We start from the raw sequence: 13,312 nt of genomic DNA, 5'->3' as shown, positions 1-13,312 counted from the left end.
TGAGGATTGTCGTGCATCCCTGAACCCCCCAAGCTTCTTCCTACTTGCATTATAATAATGATATTAGCTCATCTTAACGGAGCACTTCCGTGCAGGCCCTATGCTAAGGCCTCTGCATTATTTCCAGCAATCCCCACAACACTGTGAGACAGGTATTATTTTCATCCCCACTTTACAGCCGTAAAAATGAATACTTTTCAAAAAGACACATATGAGCCTAGTTATGTGCCTGAGCACTCTGTCTCCAGAGCCCATGCTCTTAACCAGGGGTTGACATACATTTTCTTTAAAGGGCCACATAGTAAACCATTTAGGTTTTGCAAGCCGTACCCTCTCAGTGGCAACTATGCAACTCCACCATTGCACTATGAAAGCAGCTATAGTTACAAATACTGGGGAAAATGTGTGCTGCTCTCACCTGACTGGCCAATTCCTACCCCTCCTGCATCATCTAGCCAAACTCAGAGCCTCTATCCCAAGACAGTAGAACAGAGCAGAACATCATGCCATGGGAAAGAACACTTCTTTCCCAGAACTGGGTGGAAGCACATTTCTTGGTCAGTCATTGTGCAACCAGGGTGGAAAGAAGGGAGCTGTTTCTGTTGTCTTGAGAAGGTACACTTCCCTATGCTTAGAGAGCACCTCTTTTGGGCAGGAAATGACCTGCCCTCCTGGATATTGGGCACCCCAAAACACTGGAGAGATGGGACATTTCTAAGATAGTAACAAGAGCTTTTCTCAAGTCATCTTAATGTGTGAGTTTGTCGTTCCTCTGCTGGTTGCCATTTACCCTTCTCACAGAATGGCTTGCCTGTAACTGTTCTCAGTGCTCCTGGCGCTCAGCACTTAATGTGTGGGCTGGGAAAAATGGACCTCATTCCTCTCCAGGCCAAACACCACACTCACTCACAGCCCTCTTCCCCTGAGGTGTGTAGCCATTTCAAATTTCAAGTGCTGAGATTAGAAATAGAAATTTGGAATTTACTTGTGACGTAATCACACATGTAAGGGCACATTTTTATGATTCACTGTTTCTATATGCCCCTCGACTTTCTGTACACACCCCATTGAAGTGTCTGCCTCTTGATTCCTAAGAAGCATCAAAGTCTGTTAAAATAAAAATTCAGTGAATTCCTCAATGATTTATGTCCAACTCATTTTAGATTCCTTAGGTTCTAAGTGAAAATTCCAAACCAGGAGAGAAAAAGGTGTGTGAAGGCCAGTTGGAAAGAAAAGTTTGCATAATACAAGATCAGTGGGAAGCAAGCACTGAGGATGGAGGTGCAGAAGTCAGGTCTCTAGCGAGTGGCCTTTGGTGATGTCTCCTGTGCGCTCAGGAAACTGCCATTGGCCAGCTTATCACACAGCACAGAGAGCAAATGCTGACCGCCCAGTGTAAAAACTCTTCTGTCCCTTCGCTTTTCAAAGGAGGATTATGTCCCCGAAATAGCCCCCATTTCCATGCCCAGGCCACCAGGAAGAACAGCCAGGAGCTCCAGAAGGACAGGTAGAAACATGGTGAAAAACACTGCAGGCCACTTCTTGCTCAGGCCTTTGGGCAAATGCCTATAAGAACTCAGAGTCAGTCCCACCCTGATGGGAAGGGTGGTGCTGGTAGAGGAGAAAACCTGTGTGGGAAGGGGGCACACAGAGGAGTGTCTGAGTAAGCAGAAGGAAGGGACAATTATCACAGATCAGTTCCTTGTCTCCTTTGTTTGAGAACATGACTAACTCATGACTTCAGTGAATTCATATTCAGCCTTATTGTGTTGGGATCATCAAGGCTGGAAGGCAGGAGAATTTCTCCATGACTAAAGGAAGCCAAAGAAGCAATCCTCATATTTCATACCTTTAAGAGGCTGGGGCTGATCTCACTATTTGTAAAGATCAGCCCTTCCCAATCTGCAAGCTCACCTTCCAGGACGGAGCCCAACCCATTTCTACCATATATAAACTGCTGCCGGGAGGCTCATCTCACTAATCTGCTCCTCTCAGCTCTACCCTCCACCCTCTCACGCTTTCTTCAGCCTTGTCCTCTTCAGGAACCATGTCTAGCAAATCCACCATGAGGAGCCAAAGCATTGGCCACCGTGGCTTCAGCGCCGGCTCAGCCAGAGTCCCAGGGGTCTGCCGCTCTGGCTTCAGTAGCGTCTCCGTGTCCCGCTCCAGGGGCAGTGGTGGCCTCGGTGGAGTGTGTGGAGGAGCCGGCTTTGGCAGCAGGAGCCTCTATGGCCTGGGTGGCTCCAAGAGGATCTCCATCGGAGGGGGCAGCTGTGCCATCAATGGCGGATATGGTGGCAGAGTTGGAGGTGGCTTTGGCTATGGAGGTGGAGCCGCAAGTGGATTTGGTTTTGGCGGTGCAGCTGGGGGTGGCTTTGGGCTCGGTGGTGGACCTGGCTTTGCTGGTGGCTATGGGGGCTCTGGCTTCCCTGTGTGCCCCCCTGGAGGCATCCAAGAGGTCACCGTCAACCAGAATCTCCTCACTCCTCTGAACCTGCAAATCGACCCCACCATCCAGCGGGTGAGGACTGAGGAGCGGGAGCAGATCAAGACCCTCAACAACAAGTTCGCCTCCTTCATCGACAAGGTGAGCCAGGAAGACCTACCTCCGCTGCGATTTCAGAGTCCCCAGACTAGACAACCAACGAATGTCCTACCAGGGGGAGACTCAGGAGGGAGGGAGAAGGGGACTGAGACTAGCTCTCCCCTGGGGTGCCAGTTGGGCTCCATGTCCACAACAGGCAGAAGGTGATGGAGATCATTTAAAACCACTGGGTCTCTTAAGTGTCCTTCATCCCTGCCAGGGAAGAATACTCAACTTTTGATAAGCATGAAGCAAAATAAGGCAGTCAGAGAACGGAATGGGTTAGCTTTACCTTCTGAAGAGTCCTAGAGACTAAAAAATAATGCCGGCGGAAATCTCCTCGAGGACTCTGGGCCTGAGGAAAAGAGTGAAAAGAAAAAGAAAAGAAAGGGATTTCTGCCTGGACGGAACATTTATATATCCATAGAAATACTAACTGTGTAGAACCAGAGCATGACGATTAGAGCGTTTGTTGCAGAGGAGAACCATGTACCAAAACAGAAATTTTAGTGATTGGAATTCAATCATTGACTAAATTGGACTTAATCATTAGATTCTGCACATTTAATATGCCTTTAACTGAGGTATGATTTAAAAAGAACTTTGTGCAATGTAACAGGGAAATGTGTGATTGTGCTGTTCCACGAAAACAGAAGAAATGCTGAATGTCACTGATAGGCTGCATAGCTTAGCCGGTGAGAAAACCTCATAGGTGATGGAAGAATTTCACAGCAGGATCACTGGGGGGGGAAGGAAATAGGTTTGGGGGCCCAACACTGTCAGCCTGATCCTCTGTACATGCTCTGTAGTAGCCCAGGAGCTGGGACATCCCAGGCATGCCTGGGCACCTGACAACTCCTATCTCTTTCTCCTTTGCTTTCTCCGGCAAGTAACCACCTTGTCTTCCTCCAGGTGCGGTTCCTGGAACAACAGAACAAGGTCCTGGACACCAAGTGGACTCTGCTCCAGGAGCAGGGCACCAAGACCGTAAGGCAGAACCTGGAGCCCTTGTTTGAGCAGTACATCAACAACCTCAGGAGACAGCTGGACAGCATCCTGGGGGAGAGAGGCCGCCTGGACTCAGAGCTGAGGAACATGCAGGATACAGTGGAGGACTTCAAGAACAAGTGAGTTCAAGGAGAGAAAGGGGCTCAGTTCCCTGAAGTGCACACTTGAAGACTACCAGGTGACCAGGTCCAGAGGTGGGCATGGTTCCATAGGGAAACAGGCCCATGGAAATGAAAATCACAATTATTACCTAAAAACAACCCCGAAAGAACAAATGGGCCACAGAGGTGGATGGGGAGAGAAAAGATAGGAGGAATTGAGGGAGCACCCAAAAATCGTTTTTGTGGCTCAATGGCAGGAAAGCTCAATTTGGATGTATCTGTTTTATGGAAAGTTGGGATCCCAGGCTGATCTTGCTGTATCGTCTTCGCCACTGGCCCAATTGTGTCTTACCCTGTTCTAATTCTAGATATGAAGATGAAATCAACAAGCGCACAGCGGCAGAGAATGAATTTGTGACTCTGAAGAAGGTGAGCTGATAAAGATCTGGGGATCGTGTTCCTTTGTAGAGGGAGAGGACTCTGGGTCTTTGCACACATCCAGAGGGGAATAGATGGGGAGACTAAAAGGTGTTCAGACTGGGAAGGAGGGCTCAGCTGACTCACTCCAAGGTGTTGGCTTATTCCCCAGGATGTGGATGCTGCCTACATGAATAAGGTTGAACTGCAAGCCAAGGTAGACACTCTCACAGATGAGATCAACTTCACCAGAGCCTTGTATGACGCAGTAAGCATCTCCACTCCTCTTTTATTTGCTGTGATGGGGCTCTGCAAAGGGTGGAAGATCTCGGGGTTGGATACCTCTGGAATGCCACGGGAAAAGATGATCTGACGATCTTCTGCTCTGCAGGAACTGGCTCAGATGCAAACCCACGTCTCAGACACTTCTGTGGTCCTGTCCATGGACAACAACCGTAACCTGGACCTGGACAGCATCATCGCTGAAGTCAAAGCCCAATATGAGGAGATCGCTCAGAGGAGCCGGGCTGAGGCTGAGTCCTGGTACCAGAGCAAGGTGAGCCTTGAGTTGACAGCTGCCCAGGAATGCCTGGGTCCCCTACCTGAACGCCAGCAAGGCTACAGACTTCGCTGGGAAGTCGGCTGCAAGGAAGCTGATGTTTTCTCATTGGATGTGTATCCTGCACTCATAGAGCAGGCAATTACAGAATTTATGTCCAAGTTCAATAGGTCAAAGAACCCAAGTGCAGGAGGAGAGCTACATAGATAAGGACCTAGTGATCTTTGCTTTTGTCTTCATCCTGATGCTGGCCCTCAGAAACAGGATACAGAACATTGCTGGTCCCCAACTGAACTAGGCAGTCAGTGGTCCATTAGAAAGAGGGTCTGTGATCAATGTACAGTATCCAGTGACCTTGCCACATCAACTTTCCCTAAAATCCCTTGGGGAGAAGCCACTAGGTCCAAGTGTGTTAAATGCCTGGTTCTGAAGTCAAAGCACCGTTAGTATGTGAAAGCCCATATACACCGCCTTCTCTCTCTCTCTCTCTCTCTCTCTCTCTCTCTCTCTGGATTCCAGTATGAGGAGCTGCAAATCACAGCAGGCAGACACGGGGATGACCTGCGCAACACCAAGCAGGAGATCGCTGAGATCAACCGCATGATCCAGAGGCTGAGATCCGAGATCGACCATGTCAAGAAGCAGGTATGGTAGGGGGCTCTGGAGAGTAAAAGCATCCTCTCCTTGCTACACCACCAGGTGGTCATCAGCCACCATTTGGGAAACGCTGGGAATTGAGGGAACAGCAGAGAGAGGAGGACACCGTAGCTCCCACCCTTGTGAGTTCCCACAGGTTGGGACACACGGATGCCAACACTACAGAATGATACAATCAGGTGACAGCAACAATCCCAGTTAGTCTGGCTGTAAAAAGATAGTCTTGGGGCTTTTAAAAGATATTACTTAAGGAGAATGGTTGGTTTAGGAATATAAGAAACAAGTCAGGAAAGAAAAGCGGAGGCCAGAAGGGGGGCAAGATTGTCACAAATCTGCTCAAGATTCAGCTGAAACAGAAAGTTGAGCAAGGACCCAGGGTGAAGATCAGTGTTGCCCAAGTGTGTTAGAATCCCTTAGGAGTGAGGAAGGCAAGATCTCCACAGCTCCATGGGAAACTCGTCCCCTTAAGTGAGGATGCTCCTTATTTTGTATAAGTTAGTGTGGCATCCACATGAGATCCTCAGAAAAGGTCTTGGTCTGGCTTTGGAAACAGCACTCAAAAGAAATGAGTGGGTCCATTTCTTCCAAATCTGCTGGTATTTTGTCCAGTGTAGGGCAGGATGGTTAAAAAAGGGCACAAGTTTTCTCATATGGGTCCCAGACAAGCTAACTTGTGCAGAACGGAAAAAGACTGGGCCAAAAGAGGCAGAAGTCCCTTTCTATGATATCTGGGCACTGTAACTCTACCTCACTAGAAAGAAGAAGTGTGGTTGGTCTCCTCCGGAGGACTGAATCACAAGTTCATTCTCCTGTGTTCCTCCTCTAGTGTGCCAACCTGCAGTCCGCCATCGCTGATGCTGAGCAGCGCGGGGAGATGGCCCTCAAGGATGCCAAGAACAAGCTGGTGGAGCTGGAGGACGCTCTGCAGAAGGCCAAGCAGGACATGGCCCGGCTGCTGAAGGAGTACCAGGAGCTGATGAATGTCAAACTGGCCCTGGATGTGGAGATCGCCACCTACAGGAAGCTGCTGGAGGGCGAGGAGTGCAGGTGGGGACCTCACACAAGCCCCTCAAACATCTTGGATCCATGTTCAGGATGTCAGGCCAGGAGGCCCCCTAGTTATGGCCATAATGGCTACTCTCAGAGAACCATTTCAAAGGCAGCTTCCGCATGGGCTCTCCTCACATCGACGCTTCCCACTCTGATCCACTGGTAGCTCTCTGAGGTCTCATGCTCCCTGTGTTTTCTCCCTTCCTAGGCTGAGTGGGGAAGGCGTTGGACAAGTCAACATCTGTAAGTACCTTTGCTCGCCTCCCTCCCTTGCCCAGGTGCTCTTCTGACTGGGCTGAGGCTGGCAGAATGAGCTCACCGTGTCCTGTGTGTCTCTGTCCCTCTCCCCTTCACAGCTGTGGTGCAGTCCACCGTGTCTGGCGGCTATGGCAGCGCTGGTGGCTATGGCAATGCCAGCGCTATGGGCGGTGGCTCAGGCCTGGGCGGAGGCAGCGGCTACTCCTATGGCAGTGGCCACAGCCTTGGAGCCGGCTTCAGTTCCAGCAGTGGCAGAGGCATGGGGGGTGGCTTCAGCTCCTCTGGAGGCAGCAGCTCCACCACCAAATACACCACCACCTCATCCTCCAGCAGGAAGAGCTACAAGCACTAAGTCCTGCCATCGGCTCTTGTTCCCACGTTGTCCCCGTCCACAGCTGCATTGCCCTCTCTCAGGCTACTCCTCCTCTCCTGTCTCTGACTTTTCTTACTTTCTGAGTTTGAGCTGAAGTTGCTGAGTGCCTTCATGTCTCTCCACTGTCTCTACATGCTCCACCTGAGCTTCCATCGCTCACCTACAGGAGGTCACTGCCTGGGTCCTACTCCAGAATAGGACAACTTTTTCTTGCTTTAACTGGCCCAGGAATTCACCATCTTTCAAATACTGAGGACCTCCCTCACAATGGTTATGAAAGCACAAGTAACCAGGTGTGTGATAAACAGGGTTTGTTTCCCTGTGATGTTTTCTGTTCTTTGCTCTCTTCTAATTGCAATAAAGCAGATTTATAATATAATGTATGGTGTAGTATTGACTTGCTTTATCACTTTTGATTCTTGAGCTTTTTCATTGGACAAATGCCTTATGTGATGGATACTCCCAATACCCATGTACTTTACTCCCTTCCTTCAGACAGTTTCAACAAACTGCCATTTGGTATCCTGATATTCAGGATTCCTTCTCAGATCAGATTCCATATAAATGTTTGGCAAGTGGAGTGGCAGGGATCTGGTCTACCATCATTATAAAATTATTTTTACTGCCTGTATTAGGTAGTAGCGGCTTAATCTCTCTAACTTGGTCTCCAAGACTTCTCTGCCACCTGCCCCAGTGACCACCCCTAGTGCCCAGAGAAATATATTACTGTCCAATTATAGCAAAAGAACATCGGCAAGAGAATAAGATATCTGATTTTTGCTTGCAGTTGCCTTCATGACCTAGAAATTTGCCTGAAAAGGTGTATGAAGAAAAATTAAATTGTGTATATCCCTGAACTGGAATTATACTTCTAGAAATGTATCCTGAAAAACTAGTACAAATGCAGGAGGGTGTATGTATGTGGATGTGAATTCCAATAATCCTCACAAAATGAAAAAATGGAAAACTCTACAGCTAGGCAAATTAAGGGTCCAAAAACTCAGGCACAAAACTTAGATGCTGATTTCTTGAAGTGTGAAGGCAGAATAAGAATGGAAACTCCCTCTTCCTTAACTCATAAGCTTCTCATAGAGGACAAGTTCCTCATCTTAGTAAAGAACATTAAAAAAAACTTATAGCTAACATCACACTTACTGGTGAAAGACTGGACCCTTTTCTTCTGAGGTTGAGAATGAGACAAGCATGTGTTCTTTCTCCACTTTTATTCAACATCGTACTGAAAGTTCTAACCAGTGCAATAAGATGAGAGAAAGCAATATAAGTTATACAGATTAGAAGTGAAGAAATAAAGCTGTCTTTATTCCCAGATGACATGACAGTCTATGTATGAAATCTGAAAGACTTTGTAAAAAATCTCCTGGAAAACACAAGCCAGTATAGCAAAGTTGTGGTACACAAGATTACTATTAAAAAAGTCATTTGTTTTTTTTTATATACCAGCAGTAAAGAACTGAATGTTGAAATAAAAAAAGCATCATTTATAGTAGTACCAAAAAATTAAGTACTTAGGTATCAATCTAATAAAATATGAAGAGCACCTATGTGTGGAAAATTATAAAATATTGATGGAAGAAATCAAAAGTGCAAATATGAATAGATATTGCATATTTATGGATTAGAAGATTCAGTATTATTAAGATGTCAATTCTTCCCAGTTTCCTATATAGATTCAACACAATCTCAATTGCAATTTTAGCTAGCTCTTTTGTTGATTATCAACAAGTTGATTCTAAAATTTATATGGAAAGGCAAAAGACTTTTGCAAGGTTAAATAAGTGAAGCACAGGAGGACTTATTTAGGGTAAACTTTTCTGTATGATACTGTAATGGTGAATTCACAGCACTCTGAATTTGTTAAAACTCACAGAATTTTCTAGCACAAGAGTGAACTTTAATATTTGAAATTAAAAAGGAATAATTTATGAGATTGAGCAATCCCACGATGGAATGTAAAACGTGGAAAAAAGAACTACTGTATTACAAATGTATGAAACAACCTCATGAAAGGGGTTGGAGATAAAAAAAAAGGCTGACCTAAGTAACTTTGGAAATGAGTCGAATCTGTAAGACTAAAGGCTAAGAGGAACTATAGTAAACACTGTAGTTGATAAGGTTGATTCCCACAGGGATAAGGTATAATAATTGTGAAGCCACTATACACATATACTGGCATTGAAAAATTAAATAAATGGATGGCAGATGCTTAGAGCCAGGTTTCTCACTGTTGGTGCGAGTTTACATATAAGCAAAGGAGAAAGCTAAAATGATCTTTATGGTAACGAATTAAAGATGTAGACATCAGCATGAGCTTATGGTTAGTTTAGTAGAGATACCAATGGTTACATATGGTAACATTTATAGATATGTGTATATGCAGGGAAATGCTAGAATGTACACTTTGGTTTTTTACTCCACCACCTAAGGGCATCTGGAAACAATGACACTCCAGTAGCACACCTGGCACCCAGATCTTGGTTTCTAATTCCATGACCCAATATTAGTGTGATGGTTAATTTTATGTGTAAAGTTGACTAGGCCACGAGGTGCCCAGATATTTGGTCAAAAATTATTCTGGGCATTTCTGTCAGGATGTTTTTAGATGAGATTAATATTTAAACTGGTAGTTTGTATGGAGTTGATTGCTCTCCATAATGTGGGTGGGCTGCATCCAATCCTTTGAAGGCCTGGAGAGAACAAAAGTCTGACCCTCCCCTAAATAAGCCATTCTCTTGCTTTGATGGCCTTCAAACTGGGACACCAACATTTCCCGGCTCTGCAACAGCCTGCCAGCACTTGGACTTGAACTGGACTAGCAGCTATGCAGATTTTGGACTTGCCAGCCTCCATAATCCCACAAGCCAATGGCTTGTAATAAATCTCTTTTTGTATATATATATACATGCATACAAAGATCATAGATAGATAGATAGATAGATGCAAAAAAGATTTATTATAAGGAATTGGCTCATGTGATATATATTATATATAAAAACATTTATTTACTATAGATTTATGATATATAATTATATGTATGTACATGTAATTATGTGTATTGTATATGTCATAAATCTGTAATGTGTTTTTTTATCTATGCATATATATGCATAGATATATATATGTCTGCTTGGTTCTGTTTCTTTGGAAAACCCTGACTAATACCATTAGGAATAAAGAAAGCTCCCTGGAGAAATGACTGGTTCTAGGACTGGGGGAAAGAAATATACAAAATAACCCTAGAGCATATTTCAGTGCCAAAAATTTAGGAAATAATCAAAAAGCCCACTGAAAGAGCTCCTAATGACCAAACTGGAACAATTTGTACCAGGAAGGAAAGAGGGAAGGAGGGAGGGGGGAGGGAGGGAGGGAGGGAGGAAGGAAGAAATATTGGATTGTAATGCAAAATATAAAATAAATAATCATAAGCCCATACTGATATGAATAAATGATTAAATTAATTAATTAATGAGGGAAGATAGACTACTCTCATGCAGAATTCCCAATTATTTACATAGGTGCTTCCCCTTCCAGCAGGTAGTGAATAACTCCTCCCCTCCCAAGTGTGGGCTATGCATGGTTTTGTTCCAAAGAGTATGAAGGAAAGGGGTAAAAGAATAACTTTATAATAACTTTACAAAAATCTGACAAACACTTCCTCAGCCAGATGATCAAGGTTCACATCAACAGTGATAAGTCATGTCAATAGCATGTACCCTTGATACAATGTGATGAGAATGGCAATATCATGTCTGCGGTCTTCCTCTCAAAATCCCATAACGTCAGTGTCATCATGAAAAAACATCAGACAAATCCTAAATGTGGACATCTACAAAATATCTGGCTACTGCTCCTCAAAACTTTTAAGGTCATCGAAACAAGAAAAGCCTGACAGTCTCAGCCAATAGGAGTTAAGGAGACATAATGACTAAATGTAATGTAGTATCCTGGATGAGATCCTAGAATAGAAAAAAGGACATTAGGTAAAAGCTGAAGAAATCCAAATAAAGTATGGACTAGTTAATAATTATATATTATATATATATATGTGTATATGTATATGTGTGTGTGTGTGTGTGTGTGTGTGTGTATTCCTTCACTGTGACAAATGTACCATACTAATGTGAGGTATTAATAATAGAGAAATTGGGTGTGTGGGTTCTACAGGACCTCTCTGTATTATCTTCACAAATTTTTTGTAAATCTAAAATTATTCTAAAAAAAAGTTTATTACAAAAATGCTTAAGATGTGGGGCTCAAAGTGACATCTGTATGTTTAACTAATGCTAAATTTGTAAACAAAATTGTAACACAACTAAGGTGGAGAGAGAGAGACAGAGACAGAGAAATAACTGAAGGACATATGCTAAAACAATAATACTGGTTATCTCAAGTTGGTGTAAACCTAAATAACTTGTATTTATTCTAAGTTGTGTACTTTCTGAATATTTAAATGTTGAGCATGTATTCTTTTCATCATTGAAAGATATTTCAAAAGAGAAAAAAAAGAGTCTTCCAATGATGTCCTAATTATAGGAGATCTGAGATTAAATGTGGTTATGCTTTTTGCTACAAAGAGAGAAAAGATTTAACTCTAGATTTAAAGCCCTTGTAAAAAAAAAAAAAAACCACTGGATTTTATTTTCCCCACTGAGGACTGAATAAGAGGGAATGGATTTCTTTTGCAACAGCAAAGACTTGTTTTTGAGGCAAGGAATGAGCCCTCAGAACCACTGGTGGTTAGATATTGGATTTGACTAAGAAGCCTAGCCAATTGCCGTCTTCAGTACAGAGTCCATGTATCTGGAAAAGATAGGAAATACATTTTAATAACACCCTCAAGTAGAACTTTTTGCTAATTAGACAACATACCCAAAGTCTACCATACCTGAATCCTCTGTGATCCAGCATGATTGCTACTGGGCAGTTCAACATAGATTCCAGCTGCATTTAGGTAGAATTCTGAGCACATCTAATGCATGGAATCACATCTCATAGCAGGGAAGGGTGCAGTATAGTCAGGGGAGGGAATGCTTCAGCGAGGATTTGAGAGCAGGCTCTGCCCTGCTCCATGCCCCAGGGGGCAATCCCTACAAACGTCCTTCCTTACAAACAAGCATCCCTTCCTTGCTACCTATCCATTGTATTTGACTTTATATAAAGCTGGCAGATCTAAGGATAGGAGGAGAAAGGGGTTGAGGCGTCCATCTCTGGAAGTAGATGTCCCCTTGGCCTAAAATGGGACACTTTAAGCACCCAAAGGACTAATGGCTGCAATGCACTAAAACATATCAAATGTATGTTTTTTAAACTGTGAATTTATAATTATACCAAAAATTAAATTACACACTAAAAGCTTCCTTGATTACCTTTGGAAATTGCTAGACTCCGAATCCATTAGTCTAAAAAGTGATTTTAAAAGGGAAAGAATCAAGTACTTATTTTGACTCTCCTGGATGAATTAACTATTAGTTTACCTAAAGAGTAAACCTGAGGAGTCCTTCTTTGTAGATGAGCCTTGGCTAATAAATGCAGAGGAAGGATGATAAAATCAGAAAGTTGCCATCTTGCAGCCCCTAATGAAATAGTGAGTCTAGGAAGTGATCCATGAATACTACAATCTTAGATGAAATTTTATTACGTACTTTTCAATGGAGGGATGGGGCCGAAACACAGAAGTCACCTGATCAGTCCTAATATCACTAAAAATTGGACAACTAGTATTGTGTACCTCATGATCTAATGCAATCTGGAGTACAGAGCACAGAGCACATCTAGCACTGGTGTTGCTTGAAACAATGGAAATAAATCTAATCAACTCCAGTACGGCTACTAGTATGCAGGAACCCTGGAGCTAGAAGTTATGTGACACCAACGGGAAACAATAAGCCAAATCCAGAATGTAGACATTCTATAGAAAAAAAACAATTTCTCCACAAATCAATGGCATATGAAAGAAAAGGAAGGAGTTGTTATCAAATAAAAGAACCTTAAGAGACATGGCAGACAAATGCAGTATGTGAACCTAGTTAAGATGTTGCTTCCAGCAAATCAGGATAAAATGACATCTTTAAGATAATCAGAGAAATTCAAATATAGGTGGCTATTAGATATCATTTAAAAAGGACTATTGAAGAGAGCTATAGTACTGTTATGCAGTTAGATTAAAAAGTCATTATTCCTTAGACCTACCTGCCTGCGAGTATTTACAAGTGAAATGCCTCGATGTCTGGATTTCCTTTAACTTACTTCAACAAAAGTAGTTGAGGATTTAGATATAAAAAAGAAGG

The 13,312-nt window shown here is 43.5% G+C and overlaps 1 protein-coding gene across 1 annotated transcript; it reads left to right on the top strand.

The window, feature by feature from the left end:
• Positions 1-2,047: 2,047 nt before the first annotated feature.
• LOC114204138 (keratin, type II cytoskeletal 6A) lies at positions 2,048-6,986 on the top strand. The gene is made up of 9 exons (XM_028097330.2): positions 2,048-2,587; positions 3,497-3,711; positions 4,062-4,122; positions 4,283-4,378; positions 4,502-4,666; positions 5,189-5,314; positions 6,153-6,373; positions 6,585-6,619; positions 6,733-6,986. The coding sequence occupies exons 1-9, from the start codon at positions 2,048-2,050 to the stop codon at positions 6,984-6,986; spliced, it is 1,713 nt and encodes a 570-aa protein (XP_027953131.2).
• The last annotated feature ends 6,326 nt before the right edge of the window (positions 6,987-13,312 follow it).

Source organism: Eumetopias jubatus, unplaced genomic scaffold, assembly GCF_037043125.1.
Source record: "Eumetopias jubatus isolate StellerSeaLion01/CBP00866 unplaced genomic scaffold, mEumJub1_p1.0 scaffold_8, whole genome shotgun sequence".
Lineage (NCBI taxonomy): Eukaryota > Metazoa > Chordata > Mammalia > Carnivora > Otariidae > Eumetopias > Eumetopias jubatus.
This window is presented reverse-complemented; position numbering and strand designations above follow the sequence as displayed.